We start from the raw sequence: 18,688 nt of genomic DNA on the forward strand, positions 1-18,688 counted from the left end.
AGGAACTTAATTCTCTTTATCTACATGTAATTCCTATTTAAAATTTGAATTAAAACAATGCAATTTAAAAAAATTACAACTGTTCACACAAAATGCAGAGACAATTATGCTGAAGAATCTGTAGAGACATAAATCTTCTGCCAGTGCAGGAGAAATAAAATGTGTCCATAGTTCCCTTTAAGAAAAGAGAATCAAAAGTGATACAGCAAAATGGGCAGAGGACAAAGCACTATTTTGATGTGAGATTTTTAGAAGGTACTTAAAAATTCTAGTTGGGTGATCAGCATAGAAGCCAAGAATTTTTTGTCCTGAAAAATGTAGATTAAGGCATGGTCAAAGGTAGATTGCTTATTTCTAAGCACTTGGGAGGCAGAGCTGGACAGCACTGCAGGGAGTTCTGCATGCAGAAATGGTCAAAAGGCAAACAAAAGACTTGCTTCAGTAGCTTTCTTACTGTCCCTGGAACTTGGATTTTTTTTCTCAAACTGGATTGAAGCTTTTGGGTTTTACATTTTCATGAAAATGAAGTTGTTTTAAAGGACAATCAGTTCCTGTAGGTAATAACTTTAATATTCCTTTAATTTCTTCAGCACATCAAGAAAGGAACTAATAGATACCTGAAAATATGACTGACTTCTGCCTCTGACTTTCTGTGCATTTCAAAAACATTTTCTTTTAAAATTAATTTTAGTTGTGCATGGTTCTATATTACCAAGACATATGACAGTAATAAGAAATACAAGTCAGTTTTTCAGAATTATGTTTATATATTCATTTTTGTTATAGTACAATGGGATGATGTTTCTTTTCGGTTCCTGTTTGTGTTAGATCTGCTGGCTTACCAGTATAAGTTGAATGTCTACCTTCCCAGAAAGGGCCAGAAGACTTTTGGGGTTGTTGGATTGCAGTATCAGATGTTGTCGGATGAAGGGACATTTTCCTAATTTTCATCTATTGACACAAGAGAATGGTCACAGCAGTGTGGCCAGCAGGGCAAGGGAGGGGATTCTGCCCCTCTACTGCTCTCTCCTGAGACCCCACCTGGAGCACTGCATCCAGCTCTGGGCCTCCCAGCATGAGAAGAATGTGGACCGGCTGGGGCAAGTCCAGAGGAGGCCCACCAAGGTGATCAGAGGGCTGGAGCATCTCTCCTAAGAAGATGGAGCTGGGGTTGTCCAGCCTGGAGAAGAGGAAGCTTTGGAGAGACCTTAGAGAACCTTTCTGTACCTTAAAGGGCCTGGAGAGAGACTTTTTACAAGGGCGTGTGGTGACAGGTTGAGGGGAAATGGCTTTAAACTGAAAGAGGGTAGGTTTAGATATTAGGAAGAAATTCTTTACTGTGAAGATGGTGAGGCTTGAAACAGGTTGCCCAGAGAATCTGTGGATGTCCCATCCATGGAAGTGTTCAGGGTCAGGTTGGACAGGGCTTTGAGCAACCTGGGCTAGTGGAAGGTGTCCCTGCCCATGACAGGAGGGTTGGAAGCAAGTGATATTTAAGGTCCCTTCAAACTCAAACCATGCTACAAAGCTATGATTTTACAACACTGGAGTAGTTACCTGATAAATAGGATTTCTTGCATTTCCCATTTTGAGGATTTTTGGAGAATATTTCGTTGCTATAAGAGTGGCTGACCCTACATTGCCAGTGCGGCATGGCAAGTGTTGGTGCCTGCCCATGTTCAGCAAAGCAGTTAAGTGCATTCTTAAATTAAAATATGTGAGTAAAGTTAAGTATGTGCTTCACTGCTTTATAAAAAGTTATGGCTGTCTCAATCTTGGCCAGTGAAGACTAATTTTCTGACATCTGGGCAAGCTGCAAAGGCCTGTCCAGCTGGGAGTTGCCATCTCTCATTTCTGCTGCAATTCAAACGTGTCTGCAAGAGGTCAATATGGCTGAGGGACTGCAGATTGCAGATTTTCTAGCGATGCCTGCATTTTCTCCATTATACCTGGCACAAACAATCAAATAAATGCAAACCAGAGAAGCAAAATAAATCAGACAGAAGCCTCAGAGGTAAATGAAGAACCTTTGTTTTCTATTTAAAACGGCTGGAAGCAGTAGTCTGTATGCCAGACCTTGGATCTCTTGAAAATGACTTATTCTCAGCATAATTTGCCACCTACATTAGACTGAATGAAAATCCATCAGCAAAAAGCTTCCAGATAGAGACTCTGCAACACTTGGATTTAGTTCCAAATTTCAAAGGTCATTTAGAAAATCCAGGTCAGGATACAGAGTTGAATTTCAAATGTCCCTGAAGTTCATGTTTGTTCAGACCTAAGCCTAAAGATCTGAACCAACATGATAATGCAGATTTAAAACCTGTGCTTGTAGGTTTATGCGGAATCATTTATACAAACCCTTGGTTACTTTTTTTCTCTATGGTATTATTTACCACACACAAGGGCATGTAAAATAACTACTTAATAATTATGAACTGCTAAAACCCCTCATTATGCATTGAAAATGTGTGAGTGCAAATTCTCTAAATGATGTGGAAGTTGGACTGTTGGGAACATTCAGCTTGTACATTACCAAAGTGTAGGCTACTCTCTAGTACATTTGTCTGATATACAAGACAATTTCATCTCAGCTTGGATGAGATACAGAAGTATAGGCTCTGTGGAATATGAAGTGGGCTTGGTGGAGCGGAGGGAAATTCATGTTATGTTCAATGGGCCTAGTAAATAATGAGATATTAAATTATAATGTGTTCCAGGAGTTTTCAACGGTATTTTCTCTTTAATCATTTCATTACTCAGAGTCCTTTGTTTCTGACTTGTGTCTTTCATTAGTTTTTTAGTACTTGAGTATGTGTGTGGGGAGCTCTGGGTCCCTTTGGCACCTTTGCTGTATTGATCCCTCAAACAAGGAGATTTGTCTATATCAATCACTTTTTTTGTTTCCTGAGCTGCAGATTTCTGCTATGGGCATGGGCTCTTGGGCAAGCCCATGAAGACAGGCTTCACCCACAGCAGCCACCATGTGTAGCCAAAGCTCCCTTGGACCGTATCCCACTTCCATGGCCCTGCACTCTGAGTGGGCAGATGTGAGGCCTTTTCCAGAGAGACTGGCAGCAGAAGTGACCTGGTGTGACTGTAGGGGTGGGAGCAATGGAAAAGGCTCTTGCACCCTCATGTGAGCAAGCAATATCCTGCTCGCTGTTCCTGTCCCCTGGCATCGCTGCCTGAGCATTGGACCAGCAAAGCAGGATTGGTGCCTTCAAACAGATGGGCCTGAGCACAGTCTGAGCCAAGGGAAGCATATATGTGAATCACTCGTGGATATAAGGGCAGGATTCCCATTCAATGTTCTCAGCATTGTAGCAGGTATGAGGGTCCAAACCTTTAAACAGTGGAAGTTGAGCTTGTTAAAAATGCATGTTGGATAACTAAATTCCTCTGAGTGGAAAGGAGAAGGAAGCTTCTGCAGGTAGGCTTACCATGCAGCAGAAGATTTAGGGATGTGCACTCTGGTTTGTACCAGGGAGTCAAAGAAGCCCTGGCATGTGAATTTGTTACCAAATTTGCCACAGGAAAGCAAATAGGCATCTAATGCATGGCCTTAGTGAAATTCAATAACAGATTTTTCAGGTATTTCCCTTTAATTACCAGGTGCTAAAGTGTCCATTACAGGAAAGCAAAAAAAGTGCTTTAATTATGTTTCCATAAACAAGGTCCTGATTTCTTGGACTGAAGCCTCAGGGAGCATTACAGTGTGGCAATTGGTATCAGCTGGTGTACTGGTTGTTTTGTTTGACCTTTTGCTGTTCAGAGGAGCCTAAAGGTGTTTGATCCCTGGTTGCTTATAACTTTCTTATGTTTCTTTGAAAATCTCCTCTTTAATGTTTGCTGTAAAATAAAACCTGTTGACATTGGCTATGTTTATGGTACCAGTCTGCAAGAGCTCTCCTTTCTGTGCTTCACAGTCTGGGCACACAGAGAATTTGTCCAAATAAGGGAACTTACTTAACTTACTGAGTAACCTGCCAGATTATTTGTGAGAACACTTACTTGGGGGCAGTTATTTCCATGCACATGCCACTTTTATTTTTCTTAGTGTGAGTGAATGGACCAGCATACAGCTATAGTTGTCAAAGCCAAAACTGGAACAATTTAATCAAGTGTAAATAAAAAGCCGGGAAATCTTTGCAGTCTTGTATTTTAGTGTGGATCCAGGGTTGCCTCCAAATAAACTTACATAATGGCAGTGAGAATGCAGAAAGTTTGCAGAGATCCCTCTCCAAAACTGGAGATTTTGGACCACGTGCTGGCTGAGTGCTGTGATGCACAGTGGTGTTGTCTTTAACATTAATCTATAGGCACACATACACTGTCATTAGGAAAATGTGCCCATAGAAGGCACTCAGAAAAATGTAACTGTGCTTATGACTTATGTAGGATCAATAAAGTTCATTGTTGTGCAGTTCAAATGGCTCCCTTTGGTGCAGCTCTCTTTACAGCAGCTTTGAACAATAAAGCCCTTGTTGGAGGGTTCTGAGAAACAGTAACGAATTTTCAAAGATGCTCATATTTAGTTAAATATATATATGTTTATATACCCACACATATATACCCATACATATATATGTGTACACTTATGTATTTATATTTATATAAATATTAACATTTAAATGTATATTATAATATGTATAAATGTATAATATAAAATTATTATATTATATATATTATTATAAATAATAATTATAATAATATACATTAGAAATATAATATAATATTATTATATTATAGATAGAATAATTATAAATAATATCTATTGTTATTATATTTATAATATAAATATAATAACAATATATTAATATACCCACACATATGTACCCATACATATATATATGTACACTTATGTATTTATATTTATAAAAATATTTAAAATGTAAATATATATAAATGGAAACATTTGATAAATAATAGAAAGCTAGCACAGAAAATAGTAAATGTGTTTAAATTTGGTTACTGTAATGCAGGGTGCTGTCAAATAAATATGTAGCTTTATTTCAGAAGATCTGTATTGCTTTGCTTAGGTAAAAAAATATATGCAGTACTGCTCTGAAAAGTAACTTGACACTTGAAAATATAACCTAGAACTAGCAAAAGGAGTAAAAGAAAATGCATTGGCCTGCCAACCTCTTAGCTTAGCACCTGACTCAAAGATGCCCTACATTTAAAACATTTATCTTTTTTAAATGCAGACTCATGGATTTATTTATAACATGACTATCTCCATGTCTTCCTTCACATTTTGTTCCTTTTGTGGACAACTCTTAACTGTGCTCTTGCATACCATAAGCTGGCTTGAATCTTTCACAAAGAGTGCACTCAAAATCTAATTGTATGAAGTTATCTGGGAGGCAGTGGTGCCAGTCTTTTAGAGGTAAAGACAGAACCTCTGTTTGGCAGAGGTTCTTTACTGCATTTGTTTTCTCTTCTGCACCCCAAATCTGCAAGCCGGTGTCAGACAGTGTGTCATGTTCATGGCCTGTATCATCCAGATTCAGTGTCCTGCTTGCATGGCCCTGCATCTTCTGCAGAGAACAGAGAGGGAGTTTCCCAAAGAACTGCTGTTGATGGATGGGCTGGACAAGTAGCTATCAATTATAGCTATATAGCTATCAATTAAGCTATATAAAAAGAAGCAATTAGTCACTTTACCTTTTAAGAATTTTTATTGAAGTTCACACAAAGATCTACTTCTGTTTTGAAAAGACTATAGCCATGTGCCCCTGTGTTTGTCTCTCTTAGGTCTATTATTTCACGTACTGTTTTCATTTAATTCCATAATATTGCTGAAAGCTGTGAGTACTCAGCACCTTCCCAAAATGGGCTACTTCAGTTTCATCGCCGAAGTTTACATTCAGACATTTGCTTTAGGTAAAAGTGTTTTGATATGCTGGGTAGTGGTTTCTGGCAGGAATGTTAATCTTTGCAAGTGCCACCACTGAGGTTTCAGTCTTTGAGGGCTACCCCTTGTGGTAATGAAAGAGCCTGTGTTTCAATAATCCTATCATCTCTGCTGGCTGGAGTTTTAACTCCTGGTATGGCCACTTAAGTCTAAGGTCAAAGAGGCCAGATGAAATGAATTTCACTGTTTTGCTAGACTGGCAGGTGATTGATTGTTCTATAACTTATACTCATTAGCAAAATAAAGTCAAGCATCAAAAGCATGCTAAGGAACTCACACAAGCAAGGTAATGCACTCGGCAATTTTTGCAAGTCTTTCCATGAGTTGTTGGGAAAGCCAGGTCTCTACAACAGACTTTACTGAAGGTAAGTATGTATGAGAATTTCTAGAACATTTAGAGCTATAGTTGCAATAATGAAAGTTGATAGCGGCAATGAAAGAAATGGACAAATGCAAGCCCTAAATCCTTGTAGCACACAAACATCACTGCTGACAAAAAGCATTTTAAAAATGACGAAATCTGTAATATATCCAAGGGTGCAAGATAGTTACTATTCAGTGAGCATCACATTAATGCAGAAACAGCACCATCACTCGTAGGCTAAGAGCCAGTTATGACTGTGGAGTTACTCATCAGCGTGCTCCGACTGACAACATTGCTAGGCCAGGATCTCTGTAATAATGGCAATAACAAAAGTTGAGGCAGTCAAAATATATTGAGAAATGCAATCAATAAACACCATCCCTGTGTTTTAGATCAGCATGAGGAAAAAAAATAATAATCAGTGCCCAATGTCAGAGTTCAGAGTGGGTGGAAATCATTGTTAAATCTTGCTGTCTGCAAGTCACAGGAGTCATCCAAATAGAGTCACCAAGGATTGCTTCGATTGCTTTAACTTCTACTGAAAGGAAATTTGGGTCAACTCTTGAAGATGTGAGCTGGTGTAGATGAGTTGATGCTAGAAGTTTTTTATTTTGGTAAGAACAAATTCATAAAAAAAGCACACCCTTTTATTATGATAATGCAAAAACATGAGAATGAGGCTGTGAGATGTTTAAACTTTTTTTCTCAGTGGCAGAAAATGTGCTCTGCTCCTCCTGGAACTGGTGTAATTGCAGTTGAAATATGGTTTTTGGTAGATGGGCTTAAGAGTAGACAGACTGGATAGACCCCAGAGGAGAGTAACAGGAAAAGAGGATTAGAAAACCTGCTTATGGAATCAGGTAAAGGAACTGATTTGTCTAATTTAGGAAAAAGAGGCCTGAGGGGAAACTTCATCTTCCAAAACCTATATGAATGATGGGAAGGAACAGTGAGCAATTGTGGCGCTGGGACACTCATTCAGGGCTCCGCATTAGAGGTTTTAAAAAGAAGTGGTTAAAGGAAGTTCTGCCAGGGGTAGTCTAGAAGGGCTTGATCCCAGCTTATAATGCAAAGAATGGGGCCAAAATTGCCTTGGAATTCTTTTCCAAGTCTTTTTTTTCCCAAGTCTTTTTTTTTTTTTTTTTTTTTTTACAATCTTAGAAAGCATAAGGAAAAGAGGCTATTCAAGACACAAACCCCACATTTCAGGCTGTACCAATGAAAGGAGTCCATGTGTATTGAGGCTCAGGCCCTGCACAAGTCAGCCCTGCTGTGCCATTGCATTTTTTGAATGACCATATCATAGATGCTGCAACAGCTGTTACTGACTTTCAGAAAAGTGTCTCTGAAGTCTCCATAACTGAGGGACAGTAAAGAAACAAGACAAGAAAAATATTAACTACTCAGAAATACCCTTGAAAAAAGGGACAACAAAAAGTTTTAAGGACAGTGAAGTACAAGGCAACCTGAGTAGAAATGAAGGGAACGACATGGATAATTTAATCAGGAAGGTCAAACAGTTGGTTAAGCTTCAGTAAAGGATTCTACCAGCTCAACTATTAATGCTTTAAGACTTTGACTGTTCAGAAATTACTGTTACTGCACTTGCTTTACATGTACAGTGGAAATATATGATAAACATTCAGAAACTTGAGAAAACTTCAGATGAAGCTCATATCACTAGGGAAATGCTTATGAGAACAAGATGGCTGATAAATTATGGAACTCTTCTGCAAAGCAGGGAAATAGGAAAATATCCCACAGAATAATGGGGAATGCAGCATTATAGCCAAAATATCAAAGAATAAAGATGTTAAAAGCGATAGCAATTAACAAAGTAAGCAACTATGACTGTTACACTTCTGATGACAGGCAAACTCTTCCACATTGATATATAAACCAAAATGAAAGAAATGGCAGTGCTGCAGCCTGGACTTTGACATGGAAAATTAACCCAGCAACTCATTTTTCAAACAAGGTTTATTCATCAAGAGAACATCAAACAGCTTCAAAAAAGCCTTCATACTTTTTCTGAAATCACGTGACAGATTTCTTTACAAATAACTCTGAAACATCTTGATGTGTCACAGTGTACCTGTAAAAATATTGAGGTGCTAAATCAGTGTAATCTTGAGCAAATGATTTGATAATAGATAAATGTCAAGCATTGTGGCATTAGCTCACCTCTGGCATTTGACTGGCCATTAAAAGAAAAAGTAGGTGGATACAGCACAAGCACCATATGACTCAGAAACTCACTGGAGTCAGATTTTGCTGGTTGCAGAAGTCCTTGAAATGGCAAAAAAAGCCCCCCAATCCCCCCACAAATTCAAGAGATCTTAGCATTGTAAATATGGTTATCCATCAGGTGTGAGTAACCAACAGATATTGCAGCAAGAACCCCCCAGGTCCCAGCTCACGTGTTATTTTAGGAGGCAGAGCATACAAATGCTAATGCACATCCTTTGCAATAGATTATGGGTCAGTACAGATGTATAAAAGAATCTGCTGTCAAATAGCCAGAATGGGCCTTCACTTGAAAGGCAATTGATTTTCAAGGGTCCACAAGTGGAAGGCTAACTGACAAATCTTTAGCTCAGAAGTTACTTCTGATAGATAGAGTGTCTTAAAAATACGAGGCATTAAGTGGAATTAATTTATAACAAATACGAGAATTCATCAGAGTTTTCAGATAATTATGCTTTATCATTAATGCTATTCAGCAAGGAAAATGGGAAATATTTGCTGGGAGTTGTAAATCAAAGCAGACCATCAGCCATGACAGCTCTACCATGGGGCAGTTGGAGGAGCACAAGAAAAAGGCCCACAGAAAGAATGTTTCTAATTGAACTTTATGCAGTGCGGGAAATAGTGCAATATTTAACAATTCTGGGAATATGTAGAAAGCTGTCCAAATTAAAAAAAACCAAAAACCTGTCAAGGCCTCATTCTGGCCTGAAGCTACTTCGGATGGTACAGGAAAGAATCATGCAAGAGTTTTAGAATCTCTTGGTTTCTACAGTCCTCAGAGCTGTAAGAGGTTTGTGTATGGAATGGAAGTATTTCGTCACTGAATAATATATTACAAAGGGCAACTAGCTGTTACTAGTTCATTTAAGAAAATATTTTCACAAGGCACTGTGTGCCAAAATTGCAAGGATAAATATATTGTATTGTAAAAAAATATGTTAATAATTGCTTCCTGGAGATGAGCATTATAGGTTTCAATTTGTAGCTACAAAGCAATGACACTTTCAGTGCACTCAGAAAATTGTACATTGTCTATTAAGTGAATTGAAGACTTTGAAAATGGATATGGCTGTTCAGTTTTTATCTCCACACAACTGTTGAAGAGTTAGGTAAAACCACTTGCTTTGACATGACTCCAGAAGGAAAATACTGATCCAAAATGGTTACTCACAAGTAAAACAAAAGTCACACACATTCCCCCAAACTGCTCAAATGTGTTCAGCACAGTCTTTCTATAAGCTAGCAGAATTACTCAAATACTTTTAAAAAGGAGTAGAAAACTGAGCAGAAGCTTTAAATCAGTACAGTCTGGGCAATCACAGACTCCCTTATCACTTCCAAAAATTACTTGCTTGGAGTAAATTGAAGAGCTTTGATAGTTCAGATAGCTGTACAATTCACATGTTCAGAGTGGTGATCACCTTCAAATTTAAGCACTTAATTTAAGAGCTTCAGTAATTTTAAATTGCTGTGTTTCACTGAGTGGCAGGCAGAGGCTCAAGTGCTACAGTATTTTAAAAAACTTTGGGTGTTCTGCTTAATATTTTCCTTTCACGGACTCCAGAGAGGATTTCTATAGTCAAGCATGGAAAATGGAACAGATTTCAAGATTACTGTAGAAAAGCAGGAGACTGTGCTTTTTAAAAAGCAGAGCAGAGGAGTTCTTCTCTGGGGAGCGTACAGCTCCAAAGCCTGCGCTTGCCCTTTTCTGTGAACTGTTTGACCAGTCCTTGTGTGGGCTGCTGCAGGAGGTAGAAAGAGAGGTAATGACGTTTACATGGGCATCAAGAGACTTCTCTGTCTATTTGCTCTCCTGAAAGAGCCTGCCCAGGTTAGGTTTGTTTCCATTAGGCATTTCTGCTTAGCACTACTTGCACAGAAGCAGATAGGAATGAGAGTTTACTGCTGTTTGAACACTTCCCCACTTGTGGATTCAGATATTTTTACCTAGCTGTGGTTTTCTTCATTTGTTATTTTGGTTTTACTAGGCTTCAGTTTGATGTCACGATAAATCCTTCCTGTGTGCTTTTAACTAGCCTGGTACAACATTTACTGATTAAATACTTGGCTGAAGATTGAGTTGAACACTATGAGTGATTGCCATGAACTTTGTTTCACCAGCTAGGAGAGGTGCAGATGATACCACAAAAACCCTCACAGCCCCATACCTCTCTCAGGGTCCAGATGTGGGGAGCAGGATTTTGGAGTGTTGGGAGAAAGTCAGACTTCAGAGCTGGTTATTCAGGCTTGCCTGGGAGGAGGTGCAGCTCTTTGGAGCTGGAAGGTGGCACTGCAGCCTCCTGCAGCCTGGCTCACCACCTGTACTGCTTGCTCTTCAGGCTGGAAGGGAACAGGGCAGGGAGCCACAAACTACAGCCTCCAGAAAACTTGCAAATGAAATGTCAAGAATTAAATATTACCTGAAGAGCCTAGGAGAGATTCATTGGAGCTGATACCTTGTGACCTCTCATTTAGAGGGACAAGACCAAAATTAGTCTCCTGTGAGGTAAATGTAAATATCTTTCACTTCCAGAAAATTACAATCCAGCTCAAAGACATTTTATTATTCAGGGTGCCACTTTAAATGCTAATCACTATTTGCAGGCTCATTGCAGCTTCAGACTGGCTTCTTCAAAGGAATGAAGGGGTATTTCACATTCATCTACCAGTGAAATTTGAAAATTCCAGCTCCAAGGTACAAGGGGCACAGGCCAAATTGAGTGAATTTGTCAGCTGTTATTTGGGACAGAGTTAGGTTGCTTCCTTGTTTTTATTTAAGGAAAATCAGTAATCTTTGCCTTTTCTCTGAACTTACACTGGCTTCCTCTAATTTTTCAAAATGAATGTCTATCTCACTGCCGATGTTCATTTCTGGTGTTCTTTCTCTGTTAATAAACTTGCAGGTGCTCATTTACCTGTTCAAATTATTTTTACTGAAAGTTGCTGTCCATAGAAGTGATCTTCCTGCTCCTGTTATTTACTTTATGAGTCCTGGAAGGACTCTGAAAGCTGTGATTACAGCTTGTCACTGAATGAACTAAGTTGTGTAAGAATGTGACATTAACTTTTGTAAGTGGAATCAGACAGTTAGGTTACAGTTCACTTTTGATGCCACCTCAGTTAATACTGGAGGGCAGTGGGCTTACCTGACTAGCCCTCTCACTAGCCTGGACCTGAAGGCAATGGAAAGACTTGCATGTGTGAAAAGACCAGTATTTTTATATAAAGGAGGCTTATAATGCATTCTGCAAAAACAGTTTCTTAGATTTTTTTCAAGTCCATTAGCCTTGCCTGTTACAAGAAATATGCTGCAGCTATCTTGTCCAGCAGCCTTTTAATTTTAGGATCCTTGTTTGAGTTTTCCAATAAGTCATATCAGGTGCACAGCTGTCAGGTCAGAATTGTACCTCTGTATACCCACAGCTGGAAGGAATACTTGGGGTTTTCCCAGGGATGTGATTTTGTCATGGAAACTGCACTCCTTACCAGTAAAATTGTGAACATTTTCATTTTTCTCATGGGAAAAAGTAGAATAAAATTAATTCCAAAGCTGAAAATGTTGAATGGCATTCCCAGACTCACCAGTGGCTTATATAACAGGATCTGTCACTTCAGAAAATTCATAACCCAATCTCTCTGCATAGTACAGGCTGCCTTATGATTTAATGGCCTAAGAAAATTCAAGAATGCCAATGTGGACACCCCTGTGTTTCACTGCAGGAAAGAATTACAGCACAGTTCATAGGAATTCTATTGTGCAAGAACTAGCAATAGCATAAAAATTCCTGGTATTCAACTAATATGCCTTTCTTTTACACTGTGTCTCAATTGAATGAAGGAAAAATACCCAAACAAAGCTGAACTGTGTTTTGATTATTAAAAAATCATGGTTATATTTGACCATATATATTTTAAATTGAAATAATTTCCATTGAAATAATTTTAGTAAGTATATACTACCAAATCACAGAAAATACTATTCCTATAAATAAAGATAGCAGCATGAGAGGTGGCTGAGTCAGTGTGAAGAATAACAGGGGTTTACTGGCAAAAGGGTGATATTTTGAATACTCATAATTTATTTACTCAGTCTGTCTTAAAATTTCAGCCCATCAATTATACATGAAACTGAATACCATAGCATAGGAGGGGACTAAAAGGCAAGTATTCATTTCCAGCTCTAACATCTCAGTCTTTAAAAAATACCTACTCCTTAGCATAGTGGTAAGACAGATGGATAAGTGTTGGGAGATACGAGATTTATAGGTTGGCATTATTTAACCGCTCTGTAATTTGCTTGTACTAGCACCCTCGAGACACATTTTTTCAGAAAGTCTGATTTTTCTGCATTTATTCTAGTAATGGTATACTGAGAGTTGTTAAGGAAATTAAAGTCCCATTTCAGGCCTCAGTTCAGCAAAGCATTTAAGTAATTCTTAACTTAAAGTACATCTTAAACCAAATCCTATTTAACAAAGGGGAAAAAAGGCCCACAAGTCTTCAGAGAGACTTCTTCACATGGTTAAAGTTAACAGCATGGGTTTTTTGTTAAATGAACTTAGAAATACTGCCTGTTTCAGGGACTGAAGAGGCTGCCTGTGGAAAAGGACATGATTTATGAAATTACCTGTTGTCCCGAAAGCCTTTATGATGTGGTGAAGGAGGAAGGAAACATGATTCAAATTTTCGATCAGAATATAGAATGAATTGGACTTATCATGCTTTGAGACAAGATTAAAAAAAAAAAAGAAAAAAAGGTGTTTTGCAAGGAAAAGAGCAATCTTGCAGTGACAAACTTATTGGGCATTTAGGCGTGTTCTCCTGAGACATCAGGACATTGGAGGTTTCACTGAAAAGCTTGAAAAAAGAGCTTTTCTAATGAATGGAGAGACTTCTATCAAACTGACAACTAAATCCCTCGTATTTTTCTGTCTTAGGACCATCTTGTAGTAGAATTGTCTCTGCTCCCTGCTCCCTGTTCTGGAGAACTTTAGTGGGCTATATTGCGAGTAAATAGCTGTTTTGTCTGGTACAGTTCCAGATCCTGGTAAAGGTCTTGAAAAATGCAGATAGATAAGTATTAGTTTTGGTATTATGGAACATAATATGTATTTCTAGGTCTCCTCAGAAGATTCTATGATACAGCTTTCAGTTTTCAAAGTCAAACACCAATAATAAATATTTATGTCCACCTCATATCCCCAGTAAATTGGAAGCTGTTATTTACAGTTGTTAACCCAAATACAGTTGCTTACTTCATACAGGTGGTCTTCCTGATGAAAATTTTATGATATTCACCAGGAAAATACCTGGTAGTCTTGTGTTTTGCCACCTGGTATGATGCAAGATAAAAATCCATAATTTCACCTGTGAAGACACTCAGATGACAAGTAGTGAGGAAAAGAAAAAATTACTTTCTGTCTAAGTAAGCTGTTTTCTAGTTGTTCATGAATGAAATTAAAAATAGCCATCAAGTATAAAACACCAATCATGATGACAAAGACTTTTTTCCACTCACTAGTTTAGATGATTAGGGAGATCAAAACATATCTAAACCCCAAGTTTTGTTAGAGGAAAAAAGGCAATATTACCATGTTTAATGAAAATTCCCCTGTGACAGAAATTCAGTGCTGCAAAATGTGTTATTCTTCCATATGACAGCACAAAACATGACATAGGGAAAGTTCAGACTCAATAGATTTCTTGATGAATTGTGTGTCTATATTTCAGCATATGACTTGAAGTTATAGGAGGCTTACAGAAATGGAATAAATGGGTCTGTTGTGAGTCTAAAAAACCACACATATGTAGCTAATGACAAAAATGCTTTTCTTTGTGTGCTAGCAAATTGTTATTAAGCAGAATAAAGTTAATATGATAATATTGCACTGCACAGTTAATTTCACCACATTCTTATTTTAACTTCAAGACACTCAGAACTTCTGTGTACCTTTTATTAAGTTTGTCTGAAGAGGGCAGCCTTTCCTAATACACTTGGAATTTTCTTAATTTGACAAGGTTACTGTATGCTGAACAAATTGACAAAGGACAAGCTTGCAATCTGAAGTTTGCCTCTTATTAATGCCTGTGTTTTCATTGAAGTTTCTCTCCATGTATATTTATCAACCAACTGCAAAGGATATTATTATTTTAAATATTTGACCCCTCTGGTAAAATACATTCCAATTTCACTTACTCTCAATGCTAAATGAAGGAAGACTTTCTGTGATATTTCTGAAAAGAAATTTTAGGAGAATGTTATTAGGAAATTTCTGGAAATATGGGTGTTGTTTATTCTTTCTGATGTCTAAAAATAAGTGTTATTCACATGCATTTTTAAATGCTAAGACTGCATGTGAATAGAGCAGGAAAATATCTGTCCCTTTGTGCTGACAGTCCTCCTAATCTTTCATGATTTTCATGCTGAACTCCTCTCCAGGCTTCAAAAAAAGCATTAGCCTCAAAGTAGACAGTGATGTTACATTTTCTTTTATTTTATAATGTTTAATGATAAGGAAACATTAGAAAAAAATCTTACAGCAAATTCACGCATTGCCATGTTAGCAGGAAAGATGAATGGCTACTCTGCATTTAGCAATTAGTGTGATAGATTTAAGGGCTCTTAGAAGAATTTATTGCTCTGGTGTGCCTCGATCACGGAGCAGAGAGGGGCATTTGAAGAAGCTGGGATGATAAATTTTTGCAGTTACTGCTGCTCTATCCACTGTGTTGCATCTCTCCTCTTGCAGTGGCAGCCAGGTTTGAAATCCTGTCTCACCTTCTGTGGTGCTGGGGTTTAGATTGCACGATAGGCCTGGGGGAGAAGGAATGCTCCCGGACACTGGGAGTGAGCACAGGGGTTTGGAACAGGGAGCCCCTGGCAGCTGCTGCTGGTAGAAGAGGAAGGTAGGTGGAGACAAGAGGTGTAGGATTTCACAGCATTTACATAAACAAGCATCCTGTTTGCAGAAGAGTATCACCTGCTTGACTTAGAATCCCTATGAAAACCGCGTTCAACACATCACTTGGGCAGTAAGAGTGGTGGCGTGAGTCCTGTGCAGAGCAGGCAGCTAAGTAGTTCTCTCTAGAAATGCCTACAACAAAATGAGATCACTTTATGTACTCAGGAGCTCAGTAAGTTTGCTGTGGTGGTTGGCAGCTAGCAAACTCTGTGCCGCATCCCACCTCAGCAGCTGTCACCCATGCCAGTTATATTGTGCTTGTACTGACTACAGTCAAACTGCACTACAGTGTCACCCCTTCCATTTCTCAGCTTTTCTCAACTGATGATTAGGCAATACCTGTGCCAATCTAGTCAAGAGATCTCTTTTTTTAATTTGGTGACTTTTTAGAGTCTTTCGTACAATGAAATTTTTCCTTCTGTCATTATAGTCAAAGCAGCAAATTGAATTTATTCCTCCCACAAACTTCTACTATTATTTAAAGCCATCAGCTGTTTAGGCTGCCAAGATCATTGCAACCTCATTGCCTGACAGAAAGCTTGCTCAAAATCTTATCCTTACAAGGCTATTTACCTGGTTTTACAATCCTTGAATATCATTCATGTTCACTGATCTAAACCCACCATTTTTTCTGACCTTGTCTTTCCCGCAGCAGTCACTTATTCAGAAGTTGAGGCAGATTGCTTCAGTGCCTTCCAAGCAATGCCTGGACTGATCTGAAAAGTGTGGGGCTTCTTCATCTTCCCACTGTAGCATTGGATTGCTATGAAACAGAGCAGAAATTTCATTGTATCTCTATTTGAAAAGCATCAAATTTCTTACATAATAGCCTCATACTTGTCCTGTGATGTTCCAAGATGTCAGATACTCTCCTTACAGGCCAAGGACCCACTAGATTATTGCTAAATCCTCTAAGAAATTACACTTTAATTGTCTTTATATCAGCATTTTTCCTGGAGATAACGCCTAATTAAAAGTGATTGCTTGTTTTCATTTTTTGTGACTAATCTTGGAAAGGAACTCTTTGTCAGACACCAATATTCACCATCACTCACTGTTTCCTGTGTTTAAAGAGTATGTGTCTGTAAAAGGTATGAAAGCTGGATTTTTGAGGTTGAAATGGGAAGAAACATAAAAACAACTCCTACGTTTCCAATACTTCGTGGTGTTGAAATTGGAAATGTGACTTTCTCTTTCTGCTCTTAGGAAATATTATCAAAATTAGGTTGTAAAAACTTTGACTAAGCTTATTGCATCCAAGTCTTAATAATTTAGAAGGAATTGCCAGCATTTTTCTTGAATGTCTAATTGCCTTTAAAAATTTGATTCTTCTGGGAATGACTCCTTTATCTAGAAAATAACCATTTGTTGTTCACTTTTATCTCTCACCATTAAAGACATCATTATAGTACCTTCACCTTTCTATGATTGCATTGTTTGCAAATAAAGATTTTTATTTTTGTATATTACTGAACCTTCATGATTCATGTCCTTGCCTCCCAGTACTGAAACACATGTAAAATATTCAGATTATTGCATCTACTGTATGCCATATTTTGCTTTAATTTCTGCATTGTTTTCTTTTGCATTGTCTTATCAAGGCTATTCTCTGTTCTGGCTTTATTATAATCTTCAATGTAAGCATAAATCTGAATTCTTATTTTCTTTGGTGAACATTAATAAAAAAAGGAAAGGTCCCCCATGCCTTTATGAGAGCATCCATTGTCTTTATATTTGCATTTGTTCTTCTAATGGTTTTTGCTACTCTCTATAGTGCATGTCTGATGGTTTCCTACTCAGTACCAGTTTTCAGTATGGTCACTTTGTTATCTTTTAATACCTCAGATCCAATATTACTTAAAGATTCTGGGTCACTTTTTATATTTCTTGTCTGCTATTAAAATGGAGCAGATAATCTTTCTCAGATTAGCTGCTCAAATAGAACAGCTCTCATTACAATCAATTTATTTTACGTTCTTGGTGTTATTCCTTTATCTCAAATCAACATAGACCTGTTAATTCCATTTTTACAGGCCTGTGCAAGCTTCTGAAGAAAGCTGGGTCTTTTGGTCCCACAGAACTAATCCCATTTTGCTCTCTGCCATACCAAGACTGTCTGTGTCATAGAATCATAGAACCACAGAATATCCTGAGTTGGAAGGGACCCATCAGGATCATCAAGTCCAACTCCTGGCTCTGCACAGATCCATCCCCAAGAGTCCCACCATGTGCCTGAGAGCATTGTCCAAACACTTCTTAACTCTGTCAGGCTGGTGCTGTGACCACTTCCCCTACATGTCCTCGTGCCCCAGCATTTCATTTACTCAGGAAAGTGGTGAGAGTCTAAAGGACATAAAAGATGTCAAATGTTCCAAGTTCTTCTGAGAACGCATCTTATACTTCCTTGAGCATTCTTTCTATAGGAGTGGGTGTCCTAGTGATACCCAGGACTGTGGCATTCACTGACTCCTTGTTTAAGTTACTGATTGCTGATAATAGAACATTGCTTAACATAATGCTACACTTAGTTCCACAGAAGTATAAATTTTCTCTCATATGGCTGTGTTGTGCTCCCCTACCTTGTCTATAGTGCTGGGGGAGTTCTTGACCTCAGACAATTGAATGTCTCCATATTTTTCTTTTCTTTTTTTTTTTCCAGCTGATTTCTCCTCTTTATCTAATTGCATGTTTCTATGTCTTGTGACTTTCTTACAATTTCTTAATTGTACATTTTATGGGGTAAGAATGCCAACTTAACGTCAACTCCATCTGGAAGACTTGAAGGTTGTTCCTGCAACAAAGAGTTGCAGCTTATCTTCAAACTCCCTCTGGCTTTGGAAGAAAGTGCTGACTGCACAAGAAATCATGGTGTCTATAGCATCTCCACAGATAATTTCATTAACCAGATAAAATTCCTAAGAAATATGTTATTGCTTCTCACCAACAGTAACAGTTGTTCAGGTTGTTTGTGATTTCAAGGATGCTGCACTTTGTTTGTTTGCTAAAAATCGGAAAGGAGAATTAGTTGTTACAGTATTGTAGGCTCAAACTTGACCAGTTAGTTCTGTTAAGGTAGATGTGGTTTGAGAGGGATTTTGAATACACAATTTCTAATATCAGTTCTTATTTGATTTATGAGATATAAAAGGCCTGTGGACTTCATTAACATTGAAATACAAGCTTGGAAACTTA

The 18,688-nt window shown here is 38.1% G+C and overlaps 1 protein-coding gene across 1 annotated transcript in view; it reads left to right on the forward strand.

Moving 5' to 3' along the window:
- RBMS3 (RNA binding motif single stranded interacting protein 3) overlaps positions 1-18,688 on the forward strand; it is a 692,310-nt gene that overhangs the window by 78,131 nt on the left and 595,491 nt on the right. The window contains exon 2 of the mRNA XM_031058909.1: positions 12,903-12,909. Within this exon, the coding sequence (XP_030914769.1) occupies positions 12,903-12,909 (7 nt within the window). The remainder of the gene's footprint in view (positions 1-12,902; positions 12,910-18,688) is intronic.

This window comes from Geospiza fortis, unplaced genomic scaffold (assembly GCF_000277835.1).
Source record: "Geospiza fortis unplaced genomic scaffold, GeoFor_1.0 scaffold231, whole genome shotgun sequence".
NCBI lineage: Eukaryota > Metazoa > Chordata > Aves > Passeriformes > Thraupidae > Geospiza > Geospiza fortis.